The sequence below is a fragment of the Citrus clementina genome, unplaced genomic scaffold (assembly GCF_000493195.1).
Source record: "Citrus clementina cultivar Clemenules unplaced genomic scaffold, Citrus_clementina_v1.0 scaffold_5, whole genome shotgun sequence".
In the NCBI taxonomy this organism is placed as follows: domain Eukaryota; kingdom Viridiplantae; phylum Streptophyta; class Magnoliopsida; order Sapindales; family Rutaceae; genus Citrus; species Citrus x clementina.
In genome coordinates this window covers 7901436-7921225 of record NW_006262201.1, presented here as the reverse complement: position 1 = coordinate 7921225, position 19790 = coordinate 7901436, and the positions used below count along the sequence as shown (strand labels likewise).

Here is a 19790-nt window from a genome sequence, read left to right as displayed (position 1 = left end):
TCAAGTCATGCCTAATAAATTGAATCTTGTCTTCCATGTTATCATACATCATTCCTAAAGAACGTGTATTTTTATCGCATCTCATTCAGGCACACTTATGACAAGCAAGAGAAAGTTTTCAAGCTCTTTGTTTTCTTTAGTAATTTCCTTCACCACAACCAGGCATGTATGCAATAAATTTAGCCTCGATTAATAAATGGATGTCTACAGGGATGTTATTCCTCATAAGCAATCGCATGCGTTCGGACTGAACTTTATAAATTATGAGGAAAGCATTCTGAGGAAGTGAAGGATATTGATTGTGAAGCTTTGCTAAAATCGCATTTTTGTCCATACCTTCGTCTTAGAATATCAGTTATTATGAGAAACTGAAGTAATCGACTTTGATTATCACGAAGTACCGTTATCCGCCACTTAACTGCGGTAACAAACTAAAGCACACAAAGAAAATTATTTCACAATCGTCCTCTTATTAAATTTACCTTAAGTTCGAATTGGATGTCGTAGATACCTCCCTCAATATCTCTGAGTTGTCTTTCTAAAGCCTCAACATGAGATACTAACTCTGGTGGTCATAGATCCCAAATATGATGTGTTTTACAAAATCGTATCTGGCCTCTAAGATGAGATTGTACACGTTGAAGTCGTCTAAGAAGGTTCAAGAGGATCTATCTAGTTGAGGCACACATGATTAAAAGTGATAAAAGAAAACTTAACGGTTATGAAAGACTTTCATAATTTACTCATAATTTGCTTGTCATGAAAGACTTTCATTCACTGCTTGTAGATCTTGGCATTTTCGTATGCATCATTACGAATTTATTCAAGTTCTGCCAACTATAATCTTCCTTTTTAGCCAGCTTACTGCATGCCAAAGTTAAATTTCTTGATGGCTCAGTAAGCACGATGCTCGAGTTCTACAGGTAGGTGGAAAGTTTTTCCATACACTAGCCTATAGGGTGACATCCCAATCGAAGTCCTAAAAGTCGTTCTATATGCCCATAATGCATCATCGAGTCTCAATGAACAATCTTTTCTGTCTAGTCTCACCGTCTTTTCTAATATGTGCTTTATTTCTCGATTGGAGATCTCAAATTGGCCACTAGTTTGCGGATGATATGGGGTTGCCACTTTGTGAGTGATAGAATACTTTGTCAAAAGAGTTTTGAATGATTTGTTACAAAAGTGGGCACCACCATTACTGATTATTGCTCGAAGGAATCCAAAACGTGAAACAATGTTGCTTTTCAAAAATCCTATTACCACTTTGTGATCATTGGTTCTACATGGAATTACTTTTACCCATTTCGATACGTAGTCAACAGCAATGAATATGTATTGATGGCCAAAAGTAGGGGAAATGGTCCCATTAAGTCGATACCCCATACATCAAAAATCTCAACCACTAAAATTGGGTTTAGTGGCATCATATTCCTTCGTGTAACGATCCCCATTCATTAACACCTATCACACGAAGTGCAAAAAGTGTAAGCATCTCGAAATACAGTTGACCAATAGAAACCACATTGTAAAACTTTAGTAGCTATTTTCTTAGCTCTGAAATAGCTTCCACAAGCTTATTCATGGCATAATGAAAGGATATTTCGAAATTCACTTTCTGGGACACATCGTCTGACAATTTGATCTCCACAATACTTGAATAGATAAGGGTCATCCCAAAAGAAATTCTTTATTTCTGTAGAAAATTTGGCTTTATCCTGCTTAGTCTAATACTCTAAAAGTTGACATGTAACAAGATAGTTAACTATATCAGCATACCATGGTAATACTTCCACACTCATCAATTGTTCATCTGAAAATGATTCATTCAATGGTAATTGGTCTGTGATTGTGTCAAAATTGAGACGAGAGAGATGGTCTGCCATAACATTTTCTGTGCCTTTCTAATCTTTGATTTCAAAGTCAAATTCTGGCAAAATAACACCCAACGAATTAGTCTAGCTTTTGTATCTTTCTTTGTGAGAAAATATTTAAAAGCAGCATGATCTATGAACACAATTATTTTACAACCAATGAGATAAGATCAAAATTTCTCTAATGTAAACACTATTGCTAGCATTTCTTAGCATTTCTTTTTCAGTGGTTGAATAGTTCAATTGTGCATCATTTAATGTCATACTAGCATAGTAAATGACATGGGGAATTCGATCAACTTTTTGTCCTAATACTACTTCTACTGCATAATCAGATACATCACACATGAGCTCAAATGGCATCCTCCTATATGCAAAAGTGTCAAAATGGTAAGTGAAAGTGGTATTCTCTTGATCTTTTGGTGCTATGGGAATCTGATTATATTTTGAGTAGCCATCTAGAAAGCAATAAAATTCATGACCTGCTAATATATCAAGCATTTGATCGATAAATGGTAAAGGAAAATGGTCTTTACGTGTGACAAAATTTAACTTTCTATAATCAATGCATACGTGCCACCCTTAAGTCACTCTAGGGGGTATCAATTCATTATTAGCATTGGTAACTACTGTGACTCCTAATTTTTTTAGGGTAACTTGCACAAGACTGACCCATGAATTATCAAAAATGAGATAAATGATACCTACGTCTAATAGTTTAAGGACATCAGTTCTAACAACTTCTTTCATGTTAGGGTTCAATCGATGTTGCATTTCTCTGGTAGGTTTAGCATTTTCATCAAGGTGAATGTAATGCATGCAGTCTACTGGCTTTATACCTTTTATGTCGGATATAGTCTATCCTAATGCTCATTTGTGCTCTTTTAAAACTTCCAACAACTTATCTTTTTGTTTGTCATTTAGGGATGATGAAATGATTACTGGTAGAGTGCTTTCGACTTCCATTTATTAGTGTCCATGGATGGTGCCGAGTCAAGTAAGGCGTTGACCTCATCGACTGATCTGTCAATATCAAAATCCAAACCAAAGTGAGTTAAACATGTTTGTAAAAGATCATCACTAAGGTTTGAAAGAAAAGTATTATTAACTAATTCTTCTAATAAATCCACATCAACAATTTTATCTTCTGCATTGTGATGTTATTTGGCAATGTTGAAGATATTTAGCTCCATAGTCATATTGTCAAAAGACAACTGCATATTTCCAGTCATGCATTGAATGTGAGCATCGGCGTTGCCAAGAAAGGTCACCCTAGGATAATGAGGATGTGCTTCCTTGAATCCTAGACTGGTTGAGTGTCAATTACAATGAAATCAACAGGAAAATAAAACTTATCTACCTGGATAAGCACGTCCTCCACAATATCATGATGTATTTTCATGGACCGATCTGCAAGTTGTAACACCACTAGAGTTGGGTGTAATTCTCCCAATTCAAGTTTCACAAATACTGAGTAAGACAACAAATTTACACTAACTCCTAAGTCCAACAAAGCATTCTCAATTGTGTGGTTCTCTATACTACATGAGATAGTAGGGGAGCTTAGGTCTTTGTATTTTAGAGGAATTTTGTGTTGGAGTATAGAGCTAACGTTTTTTAATTAAAAATTCCTTCTTTGAATATGAATGTTTCTCTTTTTAGTACAAAGGTCTTTAAGAAACTTGGCATAAGATGGCAATTGTTTTATAGCGTCAAGCAAACGGATGTTAACACTTACCTATTTAAAGATTTCAAAAATCTCACCTATGAATTTTCCCTTCTTTGATTTAGTTAACTTCTAGGAAAATAAAGCTTTAGGAACATATTCTTGTGGGTTGGTTTCTTCTTTTGCCTTTGATGATGAGTCCTCAGCATGTACAGGTAAAATTTGATTTGTTTTTGTCTCCGACATCTCCACTTTGCTGTCGACTTCTTTTCATTTTCACAAGGTCATAACGGCTTTGACCTCTCCACGCTGCTGAGGTGAATCGGTACTTACTTCATGCACTCGTTTAGAATTAGGCACTAGTTGACTTGGGAATTTGCCTTTCTCAACAGTAATTGCTAAGGTTTGAACTGAAAAGGCATGCTATCCCACTATCTCTTTTGATGTTTAAAACCGATTGGGTTTGTGAGTTGAAGCCTACTTTCATCTCATTTTATAGTTTATCAATGGTGCAGTTTGTTGCTAGATCATGGAGTGAGTAAGATTCTTGAAATTCTGGAATGCATCTTCCCATGGTCTGGGTTGAGAGTAGTTCGGGTTCTGATTGTATGGTCTAAATGGTGGCTGTAAAGCTTAAGGAACTTGAGGAACTGGTTGCATTGGTGGAGCTGAAGCTGCTAGTCCATTTTATTGGAATCCTTAAGACCATGAAAAATTGGGATGGTCTCTCCATCCAGGATTATATGTGTTGGAGTAAGGATTGTAGTTTGATGGCTTTTTAATTACACTTATGGCATTGGCTTGATCTGAGTATGAGTCATGGTCATGTGGCTCTATTGATTTAGCAGCCATTAACAATGCTATTTATCGGGAAAGACCTTCAACTATCTCTTTGACTTCTTTAATTTCTGAACTTGACTCGCCAATGTGAACCTCATTCACTCCTGTAATTCTTTTAATATTCCTGAGTGATCAACTCCATTGTTGGGAATTATCCCCTTGTCGTTAGAAAAAATCCTAAATTCCTGATGCACTTTTTGACATTAGCTCTCCTCTATTTGTTACCATTAGTCATTCTTGCACATACGACAATAATCCCTTCAAATTGAATTGGCATTGGTGCCATTTCCCGTACCCATGATGTCGGCACTTCAAGAGTAGCCCATTGAATCGCTCCCATTCTTCGAAAAACTGCTCGTCTTCTCTTTAGGTAAACTTTGAAATTTCCCTGCGAATAACATTGGGTGTCTTATAGATGATGTGCTGAAGTTAGCTAAGGGACTGAAGTAGTCCTTAAATGGCCTCTCCTGTGGTGCCGGTTGTTGCAAATCCATTTCAATTTTACCTTTAATTGCAACATATTTGTGTGTGCGAAGTGTTTTTTCCAATTCAAAGTCTATAGGCTCAAGATTAGGTAATTGTGACCTTCGACTATGCATGTAAAGAACATAAAAACAAATTGAGAACAAAACTAATAGAAAATAAAGAAGAAGGAGAAATTACGATATTAACCTTATCACGCTGTTACAACCTTACTATGAAAACTAACTATGAGAAAGAAAATTATGTAAGAGCTAACTAGGTTAATTGGAAAAAGTTAGGGGCAGATTTACAGCTCGACCTAGCTAAAAAAGTTATTTGAAACCCCTAATATTTTAGGATTAATCACAAAAGAATCAATTAAGTTTTAACTTTTTTTTCAAGTATGTTTCTAAATTAATCTCTTTTAAGATAACTAAAATACTGATGGAGTGGGGTAGTGGAAGTGAATTGATAGGGTAGATAAATATTAGATATTGTTCTAGAACCAAACCAAGTTAATGTGACTAGTTATGCTCTAATCGAGGTATAATTAGATTTCGTTCTAATCTAAATGACTCAATCGGATTTTGATAACATGTTAAAAGAGTGTTTTCTATTAATCAAAGGTTATGGAAACAATAACAAGATCTCTTTTTTTATAATAGGATAAAACTATTTCCCTAAATTACTTTAAAAGGGAAACTAAGGGTTGTTTTTTTTTTACTTAATAACTTAATTGACTTAATTTTAATCAGTTAAGTCATTAAGTATGTTTTTTTTTCAAGTTAATGAAGATTTTCAGTAATTAAGTCTATTAAGTTAATTTTTTTTATCTCTTTACCTAATCTAAAAAGTTTGAATGCTATTATTAAAAGATATTTTTCAAAATATCCCTATCTAATTAATTAATTTTCATTCTTAGCTGACTAAAATTTAATAAGTAGCATTATTACCCATCTATATATAACTTGTGATAGTATATAGTGGTAGAGTATTATCATTTTTATCTTTTTATTTTGTTCAAATTAGCGTTATTTATCTTCATAATGTTTTATGAATATTTTTCATATAAAAACATTACGAACTATAATAAAATTGATTAACGTATTAATATAAAATATTAAAGAGTTGTACTCAATTGAATATGATTTATGTTATGATAATTTATTGCCTTATTTATATTCTTTAAAATGTTTATTATTTGTTTAACATTATAATTTGCAAGGGCATAAATGTCAAAATATTAGTTTTTTAGATTTTTTAAGTTAAAAAAGCAAACAACTTAATATTTATTTTTAGCTATTTAGACAAAAAAAAAAAAACATGTCATTTACATTTAGACATTCAGCTCTATTCAGAATTCAGACTAATTCAGGTCTATTCAGATTTCAGACAAAATAACAAGCGCCTCCTAAATCACAATTATATTGGAAATAAAAGGATCATAACTGACTCTAATTAAAATAAAAAATATCAAAAGACCTAAAATGACAAAATTTTAAAAATCCTAAAATAATGTTTACATCAATCACTTCCTCTTAAAATATTTTTTTTTTTCGATAGAGATGAATGTGGGAAGCCTGAAAATTTACGTGACTAACACAGAACGGCTAATACTAGTAGATGGAGTAGGGTTGCAGAAGTGGATTGATAAGGTAGATAAATACTAGATATCATTCTAGAGCCGATCAAGCTAATGTGATTAGATTACGCTCTAATCGAAGCGTGATTAGATGTGGTTCTAATTCAAACAACTCAATGAGATTTTGATAATTCATTAAGCTCGATTAGATGAAGCTCTAGTCCAACTAACTCTACAAAGTAGATTTTGATTGATTTTATTCGAAAGCGATCAGAGGAAATCATGCATTATCATGAAACATGAGATCAAAAATTGAGATTACAATTCAAGCTGTTTAGATTAGAGTGCGTATTTAATTTTCGTTAATGACAGATTTACCAACTGTTTGAGGGAAAGATAGGAAAGGTAATAGAGCGCCACGTGTCAGCCAATGGAATGATATCAGCACAATCGGAGGTACCCTGCATAATCCGAGGTGCCCGACATGACTTGAGGTACCCCGTATAAATAGAGGTACCCTGCACAATTAGAGGTATCCCACACAAATAGAGGTACCCCATACAAATAGAGGTACCCCATACAGATAGGGGTACCCTGCGTAATAGGGGGTACCCCATGTAATTCGAGGTACCCGGCAAAGCGGATGCAAGAAAATCCACCGCAAATATCCGCCATGAGAAACGTCTCCGCCTCCTAAAAGATATCATTTGATTTTGTCAGAATTAGGAATCAAAAGCGACGTGCTAAAAGGAGGGACAGCCGCCTGCTACCTCTGCCAAAAGTGAAGGACACTGTCCCAAGGACAGTGGTCCCTAGCCGCCTACCCGACAGCTACTGCTGAGGTACCCTGGACCACTCTCCAGCGCGCGCCACGTTTCCAAAAGATGAGATACGCCGCGAACATGCAAATAACGGCCCAAAAATAATTATAAAGAGGTAAAAGGACGTTAGCCAAAAAGGGTACGCCACGTGGCAGCTGAGGTACTCCATATATAAAGGTGCCTAGGTTTCATTCTCGAGGAGAGGTTCTCACTCACCAAAAACACTCACACTCCAAAAAAGAGGTTTTCTTCAACCTTAAACCCTAATTTACAGAGGGCTAGCCAGCTCTCTTTGCCATAAAAGCTTAAGTTTGCTAACTTGAGCGTCGGAGTGTGAACGCCGGGGTACCCCGGCTTCACCTTTAACCTCTATTTCACTGTTTTGCAGGCATGTAGTTCATTTTGAAGGACACCTCTCTTGGTTTTGACCTTTCACCATTGTTACCACTCTCTCTCCCCTTCTCACCTCCCCCGAACTTCAGATACACCGCACCGCACACAACAAACCAGTGAGGTACCCCATCTCCCCCAAAAATATAAATTCATTGTTTAAGATAGATTTTGGCTTTTCCTACCCCAAAATCAGTTGAAAACAATTGGCGCCGTCTGTGGGGAGTCGCACAAAAAGCCTCCTCCACGGTTACCAAACTAGTTGTTGTGTGTACTCCAATACATGGCACCCGACGTACCTCCCGAAGGTTTAATGGGGGATCCTACAAGGATGAGAGAGGACAGCAGCAGTGAAGGTAGTGATCCCGCGAGAAGGGTAGCCCGCATCAGTAAGGGTAAGGGTGTCAAGCAGTCGACGGGTGTTCGCCAAGAAGAAAAACCTATTTCGCACAAGCGTTTTGATGATCTTGCTCACGCAATACTTAGGGCGGTCGGATCTCGGGCACCCGAAAGTTCACTTCCACCAGTGACGCTAGAAGCTCCACCACCTCAAACGGACGACCAAGCTATGGTCAGAAGAGGGGTACCCGAGGCCAGCAAGCCAAAGCCTAGGCCATCGGGTACCCGTTCTAAGTTTCAAACCATGGGCTCCCGCGACGAGCGTTCCACCGCCTCTTGTAATTCCCGCAGTAGCCAGGGTACGAGGCGTGCAAAGCGTACCCACGAGGATCTCCGTGAGAAGTTAAACGCCAAAAGGGCTTCTCAAATGGCGGCGACATCATCAGGTACACTGAGGGTACCCCTCGAACTTGTGGAAAAGATGGAGAACCTGGAAGCCCAAGTGAAGCTCCTCTCCGAGAAGCAAAACATCACAGCTGCACCAACGCCAATGACCTACCAATCGCCATTCACTATGGAGATTAGGACAGCAGCTCTCCCCGAGGCGTTCGCCATGCCTCAGATACCCCAATACTCGGGTACCACTGATACCTCGGAGCATGCTGAGCTATACCGTGACCAAATGCTTATTAAGGGTGTAGATGAGAGCGCCATGTGTAGGATGTTTACACACACACTCACGGGCCCCGCAAAGTCATGGTTTCGCTCTTTGAAAGCGGGTAGCATATCTTCCTTACACCAATTGTTATCTGAATTTACTAAAGAGTTTTCCTATGCTTCCACTCAAGATAGGGTAGCCTCTAAACTTGCCTTTATCAAGCAAGGGGAAGCCGAGCCTTTGGCGGAGTATGTAAGTCGTTTCCACCAAGAGGTGCTGCGAACCGGAGCATTTGGAAACCAATACACATTGACCCATTTTGAGAAAAATTTGCGGTTGGGCAAGTTATGGCGTTCTTTTCAAAAGAAGCGTCCACTTTCATATGGGGAAGCCCGTTCTCGGGCGTTGCAACAAGTGGAGATGGACGAAAAATGCCAATTGAAGCGCCAAGAAGATAAGGCCGATGTTACAAAGAACAAGGAGAAGCCCAAGAGGGTGGAGGCCCCAATACCGCAGGTACCCCGAGCACGGAGCCCTCCACGGGCTGCCTTGCGGGGACGAGGGTATAACCCTCAGGGTGCCTCAAGGGTACCCCAACCTCCAAGATCGCCACCACCGGATCAGCGAGATCCACCGCCGAGGCCTCGGTATGAATCTTACCACCCACTGAATCGATCCCCAGAGCAGATCTTCTACCATATTCGGGATAGCGGCCTCCTCCGTCCTCCTAAGCCAATGAAGAAGTACCCCAACATGAAGCGTAGCCTGAAGTATTGCGAGTTCCATGAGGACTTTGGTCACAGCACAGCCGAGTGCTTCACCTTGCGAGAAGAAATTGAATCTTTGATTCTCAGCGGGTACCTCAAAGAATTTGTTGCTGGCATGAGAGAAGCTCGGAAATCTGCGGAACAGGATAAAGGCAAGCGGGTAGCTGATGGCAGTCCCGAACGAGAGGTACCCCCTGGACACAAGAAAGGCGTGTATGTCCGAATGATCATGGGCGGACCGACTTTAGCGGGCCAATCTAGGAGGGCTATCAAAGGCTATGGTAGATCGTTGTCGATAACCACCAATATGGGCAGAGAAGTCAACCTTAATGAATGGGGTACACCAAAGGTACCCCACCATCCCCCACCTATCCTTTTTACAGAAAAAGATGCGGAGGGCATCTCGTACCCCCACGACGATGCCTTCGTAATTACGTTGAAGGTTGCCACTGGTAAGGTAGCAAGAACTCTTGTAGATACCGGTAGCTCCGTTGACATCATTTTCAAAAGCGCCTTGGATCAACTATTGATTGAGTCACCAAAGATCACCCCATATGCTACGCCTCTTATTGGGTTCGCCGGAGATATGGTTATACCAAAAGGCATCATTACGCTGCCCGTTACACTTGGTAAGGTACCTCACCGTGTTGTTCATATGATTGATTTTCTTATTGTAGATCACCCGGGTGCCTACAATATTATATTGGGTAGGTCGTTCTTAGTAGCAACTAAAGCGGTGGTATCCATGCACTACCTCGCCATGAAAGTCCCGGCCGCCCAAGAAGTTATCACCATTAAAGGGGACCAGCAATCGGCTCGTGGATGTTATTCCGTGGCCTCCAAAGTCACTTACCAAATAGCTTCAGATCCGCCAATGAAGGGGTACCCTAGTGGCAGCCAGCCCACACCTTCCCCCTCAAAGCGAGCACTTGCTAGACAGCGGAGAACAGTACTGAAAAAATCTCCTCAAGTAGCCCACCCACGAGAAAAGTTGGAGTTTTCACCAAGGGGGATGGAAGCAGTTACGGGGGATAGCTCGAGGGTACCCCACGGGGACCAGGAGAAGCCCAGATGTGAAGTTGAGGCACCTTTGGATCCTCGAATATTGAAAGATGAAATGCGGGGTACCCCAGTTGAAGATCTTATTTCAGTCTCTATTTGCGCCACCGACCCAACAAAGACAGTGAAAGTAGGCTCCAACCTCTCGGAGGAACAAAGGGAGAAACTCATCACCTTCCTACGTGAGCACCTCGATGTATTTGCTTGGTCCCACTCGGATATGCCGGGTATCCCACATTCTCTCTCTTGTCACAAACTCAATGTCAGCCCGCATAATAAACCGGTCAAACAGAAGCGTTGCGCCTTCAATCAAGAGAGGTACGATGCAATTGAACAAGAGGTAGATCGCCTATTAGCAGCACGGTTTATTCGGGAAGCAGTGTACCCCGATTGGGTGTCCAACGTTGTTCTTGTCAAGAAATCAAACGGAAAGTGGCGCATGTGCGTAGACTTCACCGACTTGAATAAGTCCTGCCCCAAGGATAGCTTCCCGCTTCCTCGGGTGGACCAGCTGGTTGATGCAACAGCGGGGCATGAAATGCTTAGTTTTATGGACGCCTTCTCCGGGTACAACCAAATCCCGATGTACGAACCCGATCAAGAGAAAACAGCCTTCATCACCAACCGGGGGTTATACTGTTATAAGGTTATGCCGTTTGGTTTGAAGAATGCCGGGGCTACCTATCAGCGGCTAGTGAACAAAATTTTCAAAGAACAAATCGGGCGCACCATGGAGGTGTACATAGACGACATGATCACCAAATCGGTGCATGCGGGGGAACACCTGGGGCACCTCAGAGATACCTTTACCGTTTTGAGAAAACATCAGATGCGGCTTAACCCTGAAAAATGTGCATTCGGGGTAACCTCAGGAAAGTTTCTCGGGTTCATGGTACAACAACGGGGGATTGAAGCCAACCCCGATAAAATTCGCGCAGTTCTTGACATGAAATCGCCAAGCACCATCAAGGAGGTTCAAAGCTTGGCAGGCCGGGTAGCTGCTCTGAGTCGCTTTATCTCCAAGGCTACCGACCGGTGTAAGCCCTTTTTCGAAGCTTTGAAGACCAGTAAAAAGCTCCAATGGACACCCGATTGCGAAGAGGCTTTCCAAGAACTGAAGGGGTACCTTGTGAATGCTCCACTACTTGCCAAACCTGAGCCGGGAGAGGTGCTGCTGCTGTATCTCGCCATATCCGAGCATGCCACCAGCTCTGTGTTACTCCGAGAGGATGATAATGGGGTACAACGACCTATTTACTACACTAGTAAGGCTATGGTTGATGCCGAAAAGAGGTACCCCACCTATGAGAAGATCATTTTGGCATTGGTTATCTCCGCACGGAAGCTCAGACCATATTTTCAGGCTCACACCATTGCAGTCGTCACCAACCTTCCCCTCCGGCAAATCCTTCAGAAGTTAGACATGTCCGGAAGGCTTCTCCGATGGTCCCTCGAATTAAGTGAGTTCGACATCATCTTCAAGCTTCGTTCGGCGATTAAAGCTCAGGCCATTGCTGATTTCATTGCAGAATTCGCCAATGACTCAAGTGGTGAAGGTGATCTGAGATACCTGTTAGATACCCCACCTACCGATGAAGAGGAGCAGGTCTGGGAAATATATGTGGATGGTTCCTCTAACTCGCACGGAAGTGGCGCGGGAGTTATTATAATCGACCCGAACAAGGTGAAAATATGCTACGCCCTGCAATTCGGATTCAAGGCTTCAAACAACGAAGCCGAGTACGAGGCAATCATAGCGGGGTTGAGGATGTCGAAGGCTTTGGGAGCAAAAAGGGTACACGTCAAAAGTGACTCACAGTTGGTGGTAAGCCAGATTACAGCACAATATCAAGCGAAAGAGGAAAACATGAAGGGGTACCTCGAAAAAACCAGAGAGTTGATGTCCCAATTTTGCGAGGTTAAAGTGGAAAGGGTACCCCGACTGGAAAACAGCGAAGCCGATACCCTAGCAAAAATGGCGTCCCTTGGTGTAGCTCAGTCAGCTGGCCCCATCACAACAGAACACATACCCGCCCCCAGTATTGATCCCCTAGAACCGTTGGAAGTAGGATCACTGTCCAACGAGGTACTTTGGATGGAGCCTATCATAAGGTACCTCAAGGACGGAGACCTCCCCTCAGATAAAAGTGAAGCAAGAAGACTAAAGTATAAAGTCGCGCGGTATTGCCTGATCTAGGATACCCTATACAGAAGAGGGTTCACTCTTCCTTACCTTAAATGCTTGGGAAGTGACGAGGCCGAGTATGTCATGAGGGAGATACATGAGGGCATTTGTGGCAATCACTATGGAGCACAATCACTAGCGCAAAAAGCTCTCCGGCAGGGGTACTACTGGCCTACCATGCGGGAAGATGCCAAGCATATGGTACGAAGTTGTGACAAATGCCAAAGGTTCGCCAAGGTACCCCACCTACCCCCAGAGAAGCTAACAGTTATATCTTCCCCTTGGCCCTTCGCTATATGGGGAGTGGATCTCATTGGACCGCTGCCTACCGGAAAGGGGCAAGCAAAACATGCAATCGTGGCAGTAGATTATTTTACAAAATGGGCGGAAGCGAAGCCACTAACAAGCATCACAGAAAGGAAAACCACCGAATTCATTTGGAAGAACCTCATTTGCAGATTTGGAATCCCCAATGCAATTGTCAGTGATAACGGCAAGTAATTCGATAGTGAAAAATTTCGAAGCTTTTGTTCGGAGTTGGGGATAGCCAACCGATTTGCTACACCTGCCCACCCCCAATCTAATGGGCAAGTCGAAGCTGTTAACAAGATTATCAAAGGTATCTTGAAGAAGAAGCTAGAAGAAAGAAAGGGAGCATGGGTAGACGAGCTACCTGGGGTACTGTGGGCGTACCGAACTACTCAAAACACCTCTACCAAGGAGACCCCATTTTCCCTCGCATTCGGTGTTGACGAAGTGATTCCAGCAGAAATTGGGGTACCCTCTCACAGGGTTGAATACTTCGATGAGGCCGAGAACACCTCCTTGGTTGCTTCAAACCTTGATTTGGTGGCTGAAAAAAGGGCTAGAGCAGAACTGAGGACAGCCACATATCAGCATCGCATTTCGGGTCTATATGAAAAAAGGGTACGCCCTCGATCCATCAAGAAATGAGACTTGGTCTTGAGAAGGGTAACTCAGAACACTAGGGTACCCTACGAAGGTGCTTTCGGGGCAAATTGGGAAGGACCTTACCACATCGACAAACCCGTTGGGACAGGTGCATACAGGCTACTCCACATGGATGGCACAATTGTGAGGCACCCCTGGAACGCTGCAATGCTACGGAAATATTACTAAAGGACAGTGTCTCAACCTTTAGTCTTTTGCTGTTATTTGCTTTCTTTAATGTTTTTGTGTGGTAGGCCAAATAGGGTACCCTAAATGCCCTATGTTGGTCAGTTGCAACTTTAGAGTTTCTTTAATTTTCAGATGAAAAGGGTAGAAGGTCTTGCGGTCTCCCATTCTCCTTAGGGTAACAAAGCTAAGTCATGTATTGATCAACGCTTTCGTTATCTATAAATGCATTTTCTTTCTCAACAAATATGATGTGGGTTCTTTCTTTATTTTTCGCCACTTCGATCTTAGAATGCATATTACATTCATTTATCGCCATTAATATACCCTCGCATCTGGTTATATGCAATTCTCGCCATACGCTTGTCAATTATGACTAACCTATCACAGGACCAGCCAGGGTACCTGATATGCCTAGATCGTGACGATCTATGTAAACCCAAGACGGGCAACGGAGGGAACAGCCCGGGGGTAGCCTTTCTGCGGAAGCATGATAAAGCTACCTAGACAAAGAGAGTGAGGGTCAAAGAGGACCCGAGGGTGAAGAAAAACCGGCATACCCTAGCGGCACGAAGTTCGGCTTAGGTATGAGAACACCCACACCTCTGTCCTCGTACTTTTGCAAAGTATGGGGTAAGCTATTCAAAAAATTCGGAGAAAACTTCGAAAGAATAAGAAAGTGATTGGTTGGACCAATTGCGCTTTCAACGTTTGATCGAGATGTCGCGATGATATTTTGATTACCTATTTGTGGGGAATCCGCCATAGTTTCCGAGAAGGACATGCACCACATTTGTAGGGAATCCGCCTGATGTTGGGTATTTTTTAAGGTACCGGGGGTACCCCATTTCAAAAAAAAAATGAGAGGTACCCTAGACATTTACAAGGTAACAGTTTAGTCAAGCATTCATTGGCAGAATAACAAGCATACAAAGTACAAGAGAACTCGATGGCATGGTATCATAACAAAAGAGAAGTCCCAATAATACAAAATATCCCGAGAAACCAAAAAGAAAGAAACAAAGTCCAAATAGCAAAATGTGGATAGGTCCGAAAAAAAAACAAGAGCACAGTGAGAATGCTACACCGAAGGGGGAACGCCATCCCCAACATCCGTCTCCAGAGGGCGATCAGCAGAGGACTCCGAGCTACCCTGAATATGAGCAGCCGAAGTAAGGGCATCCGAAGCAGGCAACGGCTGAAGCTGATGGGGTACCCTAGGCGACCCGGAAGGGGTACCCGACCGTGGCTGGGAAGGCTTCTTCCTCTCTGCAATTGTCTTCAGAATCGTAGCCTTGTTGACAAATTTCTGCACCCGGGGTATCTCCAACTCCGGATCCACACTCCACACCTCCGTCATGATGAGTGAGAATGCATCCTCCGCCATCGTCTTTTGCCGAGATAGCAGATCCCCGTTGGTGACCCTCAACTCCTCACAATCCTTCTCCACCCTAGCTTTCTCTCCCGACAGGCCAGCAATGCGTTCTTGCAGAGTTTTAACTTCTCGAGCGAGCTGATCCTCACGAGATTGACGGCTTTGAAGCTCACTCCTTAACTTGTCGACCTCTGACTGTGCGGCAACAAGGGAGTCGAGATCCGGAAGACAGTGGCTTAGGAGAAAGGATGCCTGCGGGTCATGAAAGACATGTTAAATATATGTATATGAAAAAAAGATTAAATAAGTAAAAAGAAAATGATGAAGAGTACACCCGGGGTACCCCGGGAAAGCCTACCTCTTGGGTAGCCCTAAGTGCTTGACCGTAACGCTGGCTCAAGCTCATCTTGTCAACCTCTTCAGCAACCTCGGATGTAACATTTTCAGCAGAGTAGTAAAAATGGCGAGCCAAGTGCGAAACCTCCTTGTTAGAAGCCGGGTCTAAGTCACCCTCACGTAACTCATCGGGGAAAGTAGAAACCAGCCCGAATTTTCTCTTCTTCGAGCGAGGGGTACCCTTCGACCCGCTGTGGGAGGTACCCTGAGATTTCCCCTTTGGACCAGGAGCTCGAGGAGGTCAGGAGCCTTTCGGGGGTACCGCCGAATCCTGAGATCCGGAAGCACCGCCCACTACTGCTTGGAAGAAGGCGTCAAAAGCGTCACCCGTCGATTCCATGACTGCACCCAATGCATAAAAGTTATGTTAGCTGGACAAGTACTAAGTACTGCAAAAGTAAAAAATAGGAAATGGAAAGTGGGAAAGCGAAACGAAGAATGCAATGATAATGGGGTACCCCAGTCCCATAAGTAACAATAGGATACCCCCCGACACCCAAATCATACATGAGTCACCCCCAGGAGCAGGCGGAGGACTTCGGTCAATCAGCCCCGCTCTCCATAATCGGCTCTCATCTAGCACATCACTACCCCTCTGTGCACCTCGAAGCCTGTCTACAAACTTCTTCACCTCTCTCCCCACCTCCTGAACTGGGCATGATCCTTTAGCCCATGTCACACCTGCGAAAGCATAAAGAACTCAAGGTTAGCGAGACATTCAGGCGAAAGATTCTGATAAAGAGCCATAAGTAAGGGAGATACTTACAGTCTACATTGAAGGAATGGGGAACCTCCACGGGGTCGCCCTTCTCACCCAGAGTCTCTATCCCCCACCTACCCTCAACGACAAACCATCCCTTTCGGTAACCCTTCTTCAAGGCGGGGTTCCCCTCAACGATGTGGCCATGATCACCCCAGGGGGAGAAGTAAGCAATGCCGGGACCCTTAGGCTTCTTGAATTGGTAAAGGCCCCTCAACTCCCGAACAGAAATGTCGCACTTCACGACCTCCAACCATAACACATGTAAGCCCGTCAGTGTCCTCCACCCTGGAAGGGACAGCTGCCCAGGAGCTACCCCCAAATAACTAAACATTTTCATAAAGAATGGTTGGAGGGGCAGGCGGAGTCCTAGATCGAAGAGGTCGATATAGAGAGTAATCACATCAGACTGTGGACACTCGGGTCGCTCATTCACATGGGGTATCCTAAGCTGGACAGACGGAGGAATATTGTATTTGGCTCTAATTTGCTCTAAGTCCCCCAAAGTAGCCCTCCTAATGCCTAGGGAAAAAGGGTTGCTAGATTTTGAAGGTGTGGCAGGGGGAGATTTAGGCGGTTGGTCCGAGGAACGAGCTGGAACCTTAGGCTTGGTTGGCTTACCCTTCTTTCGAGGATGGGGGGTAGGCCGTCTACTAGGAAAGCGTGGGCTGACACGAGGGGTACTCCTAGGAGGAGGGGGCTCAGAACAAGAATTGCAACTCCTAGAGGAACTAGGGGGGGACCGATCCCCCTCACTGATGGAGATGTGGGAAGGGGAACCCGTAGGAGGGTTGTCAACCCTACTAGCCCCAACTTTACGTCGCTTCATCGGGGGTCCCGTGTGCTTTTTGCCCATCTACTTTTCCCCAACAACACATCCACAAGTTCCCCAACAGCACATCCACAAGCCCCCAACAGCACATCCACAAGTTCCCCAGCAATACACCCAACAATACACCCAACGATACACCCAACAACATATCCACAAGCCCCCAACAACACATCTTACAAGCCACATATTTTCCAAACAGCAATATATCCATACCAAGCACCATCCACCACACACCAACCACCAAATGCAAACACCAACCAACAAAACAAAAAAAAAACAACAAAAACCAAAAACAAAATTTTCTCAGAGTATGCAAAATAGCGCCACTGTGAATGCGCCAAAGGAGGATAAGCGAGGAAGGATACATGTGATTCACTAATTCAGCAGATCGGGATTGATAATCGCGGCGAAATGAAGCTGCAGGCAACCAAAAACAGTGAGTAAAAATATGCAAATATAAAAATAAAAATAAACTTAAATATCTGTACGTATTTATAAATAAGTAAATAAATAAAATGAAAAACGAAGGGCTGCATCCAAGAACCAACGCCGGCTGCCATGGCGGCAACCATCGAGAACCGACGACGGAGACCGCAAAAAGGACGCCGGAAACCACGACCGCAAAAAGGACGCCGGAAACCACGAAGGGAGAATGCCGGCCAAAAATAATAATAATAATAAATAAATAAAAAATGGAAAAGCTACAGCAAACCGACGCGGGAGGGAACTGCAGCCACCGAACCGATGCTAACCGCTGCAGCCGCGGCCACCAAAACGCCGAAAAAATCTGAGAAGAACGCCGGCCAAAAAAAAAAACAAAAAAAAAAGGGGAAGAAGAAAAAAATCGAGAAACTGCAGCCACCAAGAAGAGCCGGCAGCCATGGCCGCAACCATCAAATCCGACGCTGGAAATCACCAAAAAGAAGGAGAAAGAAGAGAGAGAAAGTAAGAAAAAATGAGGAAACAAGGAAGGGGGAGGATTACCGCGCTACCGTCGAGTTAGATCTCGCCGTGAGCCGCCGGAAAACTGCGTTGAACCGACTAGATCTGGAAACAAAACTGCCACTGCAGCAGCCAAAAAAAAAAAAACACACCGGAAAACACGCGAGAGGAGATCGTCGGCCGAGAGAAGAAAAGGAAGAAGAAAGAAAAAGAAGAAAGAAAGAAGAAAAAAGAAAGAAAATAGAAGAGAGAAAACACGGGAAGAAGAATGAAATAAAAAAAAAGAGTGGGGACGTAAAGAGATAAAATGAGCCTAGGGAAGACGACCAGGCTAAAAAAAAAAAAAAAAAAGGGAAGAAGAAAAAAATCGAGAAACTGCAGCCACCAAGAAGAGCCGGCAGCCATGGCCGCAACCATCAAATCCGACGCTGGAAATCGCCAAAAAGAAGGAGAAAGAAGAGAGAGGAAGTAAGAAAAAATGAGGAAACAAGGAAGGGGGAGGATTATCGCGCTACCGTCGGGTTGGATCTCGCCGTGAGCCGTCGGAAAACTGCGTTGAACCGACCAGATCTAGAAACAAAACCGCCACTGCAGCAGCCAAAAAAAAAAAGAAAACACCGAAAAACACGCGAGAGGAGATCGTCGGCCGAGAGAAGGAAAGGAAGAAGAAAGAAAAAGAAGAAAGAAAGAAGAAAAAGGAAAGAAAATAGAAGAGAGAAAACACGGGAAGAAGAATGAAATAAAAAAAAAGAGTGGGGAAGTAAAGAGATAAAATGAGCCTAGGGAAGACGACCAGGCTAAAAAAAAAAAAAAAAGGGGAAGAAGAAAAAAATCGAGAAACTGCAGCCACCAAGAAGAGCCGGCAGCCATGGCCGCAACCATCAAATCCGACGCTGGAAATCGCCAAAAAGAAGGAGAAAGAAGAGAGAGGAAGTAAGAAAAAATGAGGAAACAAGGAAGGGGGAGGATTACCGCGCTACCGTCGGGTTGGATCTCGCCGTGAGCCGCCGGAAAACTGCGTTGAACCGACCAGATCTGGAAACAAAACCGCCACTGCAGAAGCCGAAAAAAAAAAACACAACGGAAAACACGCGAGAGGAGATCGTCGGCCGAGAGAAGGAAAGGAAGAAGAAAGAAAAAGAAGAAAGAAAGAAGAAAAAGGAAAGAAAATAGAAGAGAGAAAACACGGGAAGAAGAATGAAATAAAAAAAAAGAGTGGGGAAGTAAAGAGATAAAATGAGCCTAGGGAAGACGACCAGGGAAGTAAAGAAATTTTTATTTTTACCTGTGATAATGTTGATGCATTTAGAAGAAGAGACGAAATTATAGAAGAAAAAGGCTACTGGAAATAATCAATTTTTGGGAGTTCGTGTGGGGATTTTCAAAATTTTGACACACGTCAGGAGTTTTAAATTCAACCTAACAGAACACGTTGCCCAAGAAAAGAGTTCAGGGATGTTTGAGTGGGATTTGTATTTTCAAAATTCAAACTGTGTGTCAGACGGCTGCCACTTCCCAAGAAAAAGGAGAGAGACATATGAAGACAACTGTTCGTTCTCATCGTGTAAAAAAAAAAAAAAAGAGGTTTGAAGTACACAAAGTTTAGTCAAGGGAAGAAGCTAAGCAAGGTACCCTCCGGTCCAGCCGCATCGCCACGTGTCACTCATACAATGAGTTTCTTTTGCCTCCAATACTTCTCGCCAAA

The 19790-nt window shown here is 43.0% G+C and overlaps 2 protein-coding genes across 2 annotated transcripts; one reads left to right on the top strand and one right to left on the bottom strand.

Annotated features, from left to right (window-relative positions):
• The first annotated feature begins 7918 nt into the window (after positions 1-7918).
• LOC112097841 lies at positions 7919-13597 on the top strand. Its single transcript, XM_024183434.1, has 3 exons — positions 7919-12544; positions 12656-13136; positions 13191-13597. Exons 1-3 carry the CDS (start codon positions 7919-7921, stop codon positions 13595-13597), a joined length of 5514 nt encoding a protein of 1837 aa, XP_024039202.1.
• Positions 13598-16496: 2899 nt separating this feature from the next.
• Positions 16497-17167, bottom strand: LOC112097840 (proline-rich receptor-like protein kinase PERK10). Its single transcript, XM_024183433.1, has 2 exons — positions 16715-17167; positions 16497-16637 (listed from the first exon to the last, which is right to left on the bottom strand). Exons 1-2 carry the CDS (start codon positions 17165-17167, stop codon positions 16497-16499), a joined length of 594 nt encoding a protein of 197 aa, XP_024039201.1.
• Positions 17168-19790: the final 2623 nt, after the last annotated feature.

Bases quoted from the DNA above. Each gene is read 5' to 3' on its own strand.
- LOC112097841 (XM_024183434.1), top strand. From the start codon at position 7,919: ATGGCACCCGACGTACCTCCCGAAGGTTTAATGGGGGATCCTACAAGG. The intron at 12,545-12,655 runs GTACTTTGGATG...TGCCTGATCTAG, and splicing joins TAGGATCACTGTCCAACGAG to GATACCCTATACAGAAGAGG. The intron at 13,137-13,190 runs GCAAGTAATTCG...AGTTGGGGATAG, and splicing joins TGCAATTGTCAGTGATAACG to CCAACCGATTTGCTACACCT.
- LOC112097840 (XM_024183433.1), bottom strand. From the start codon at position 17,167: ATGGGCAAAAAGCACACGGGACCCCCGATGAAGCGACGTAAAGTTGGG. The intron at 16,638-16,714 runs GTGATTACTCTC...GAAAATGTTTAG, and splicing joins CCGAGTGTCCACAGTCTGAT to TTATTTGGGGGTAGCTCCTG.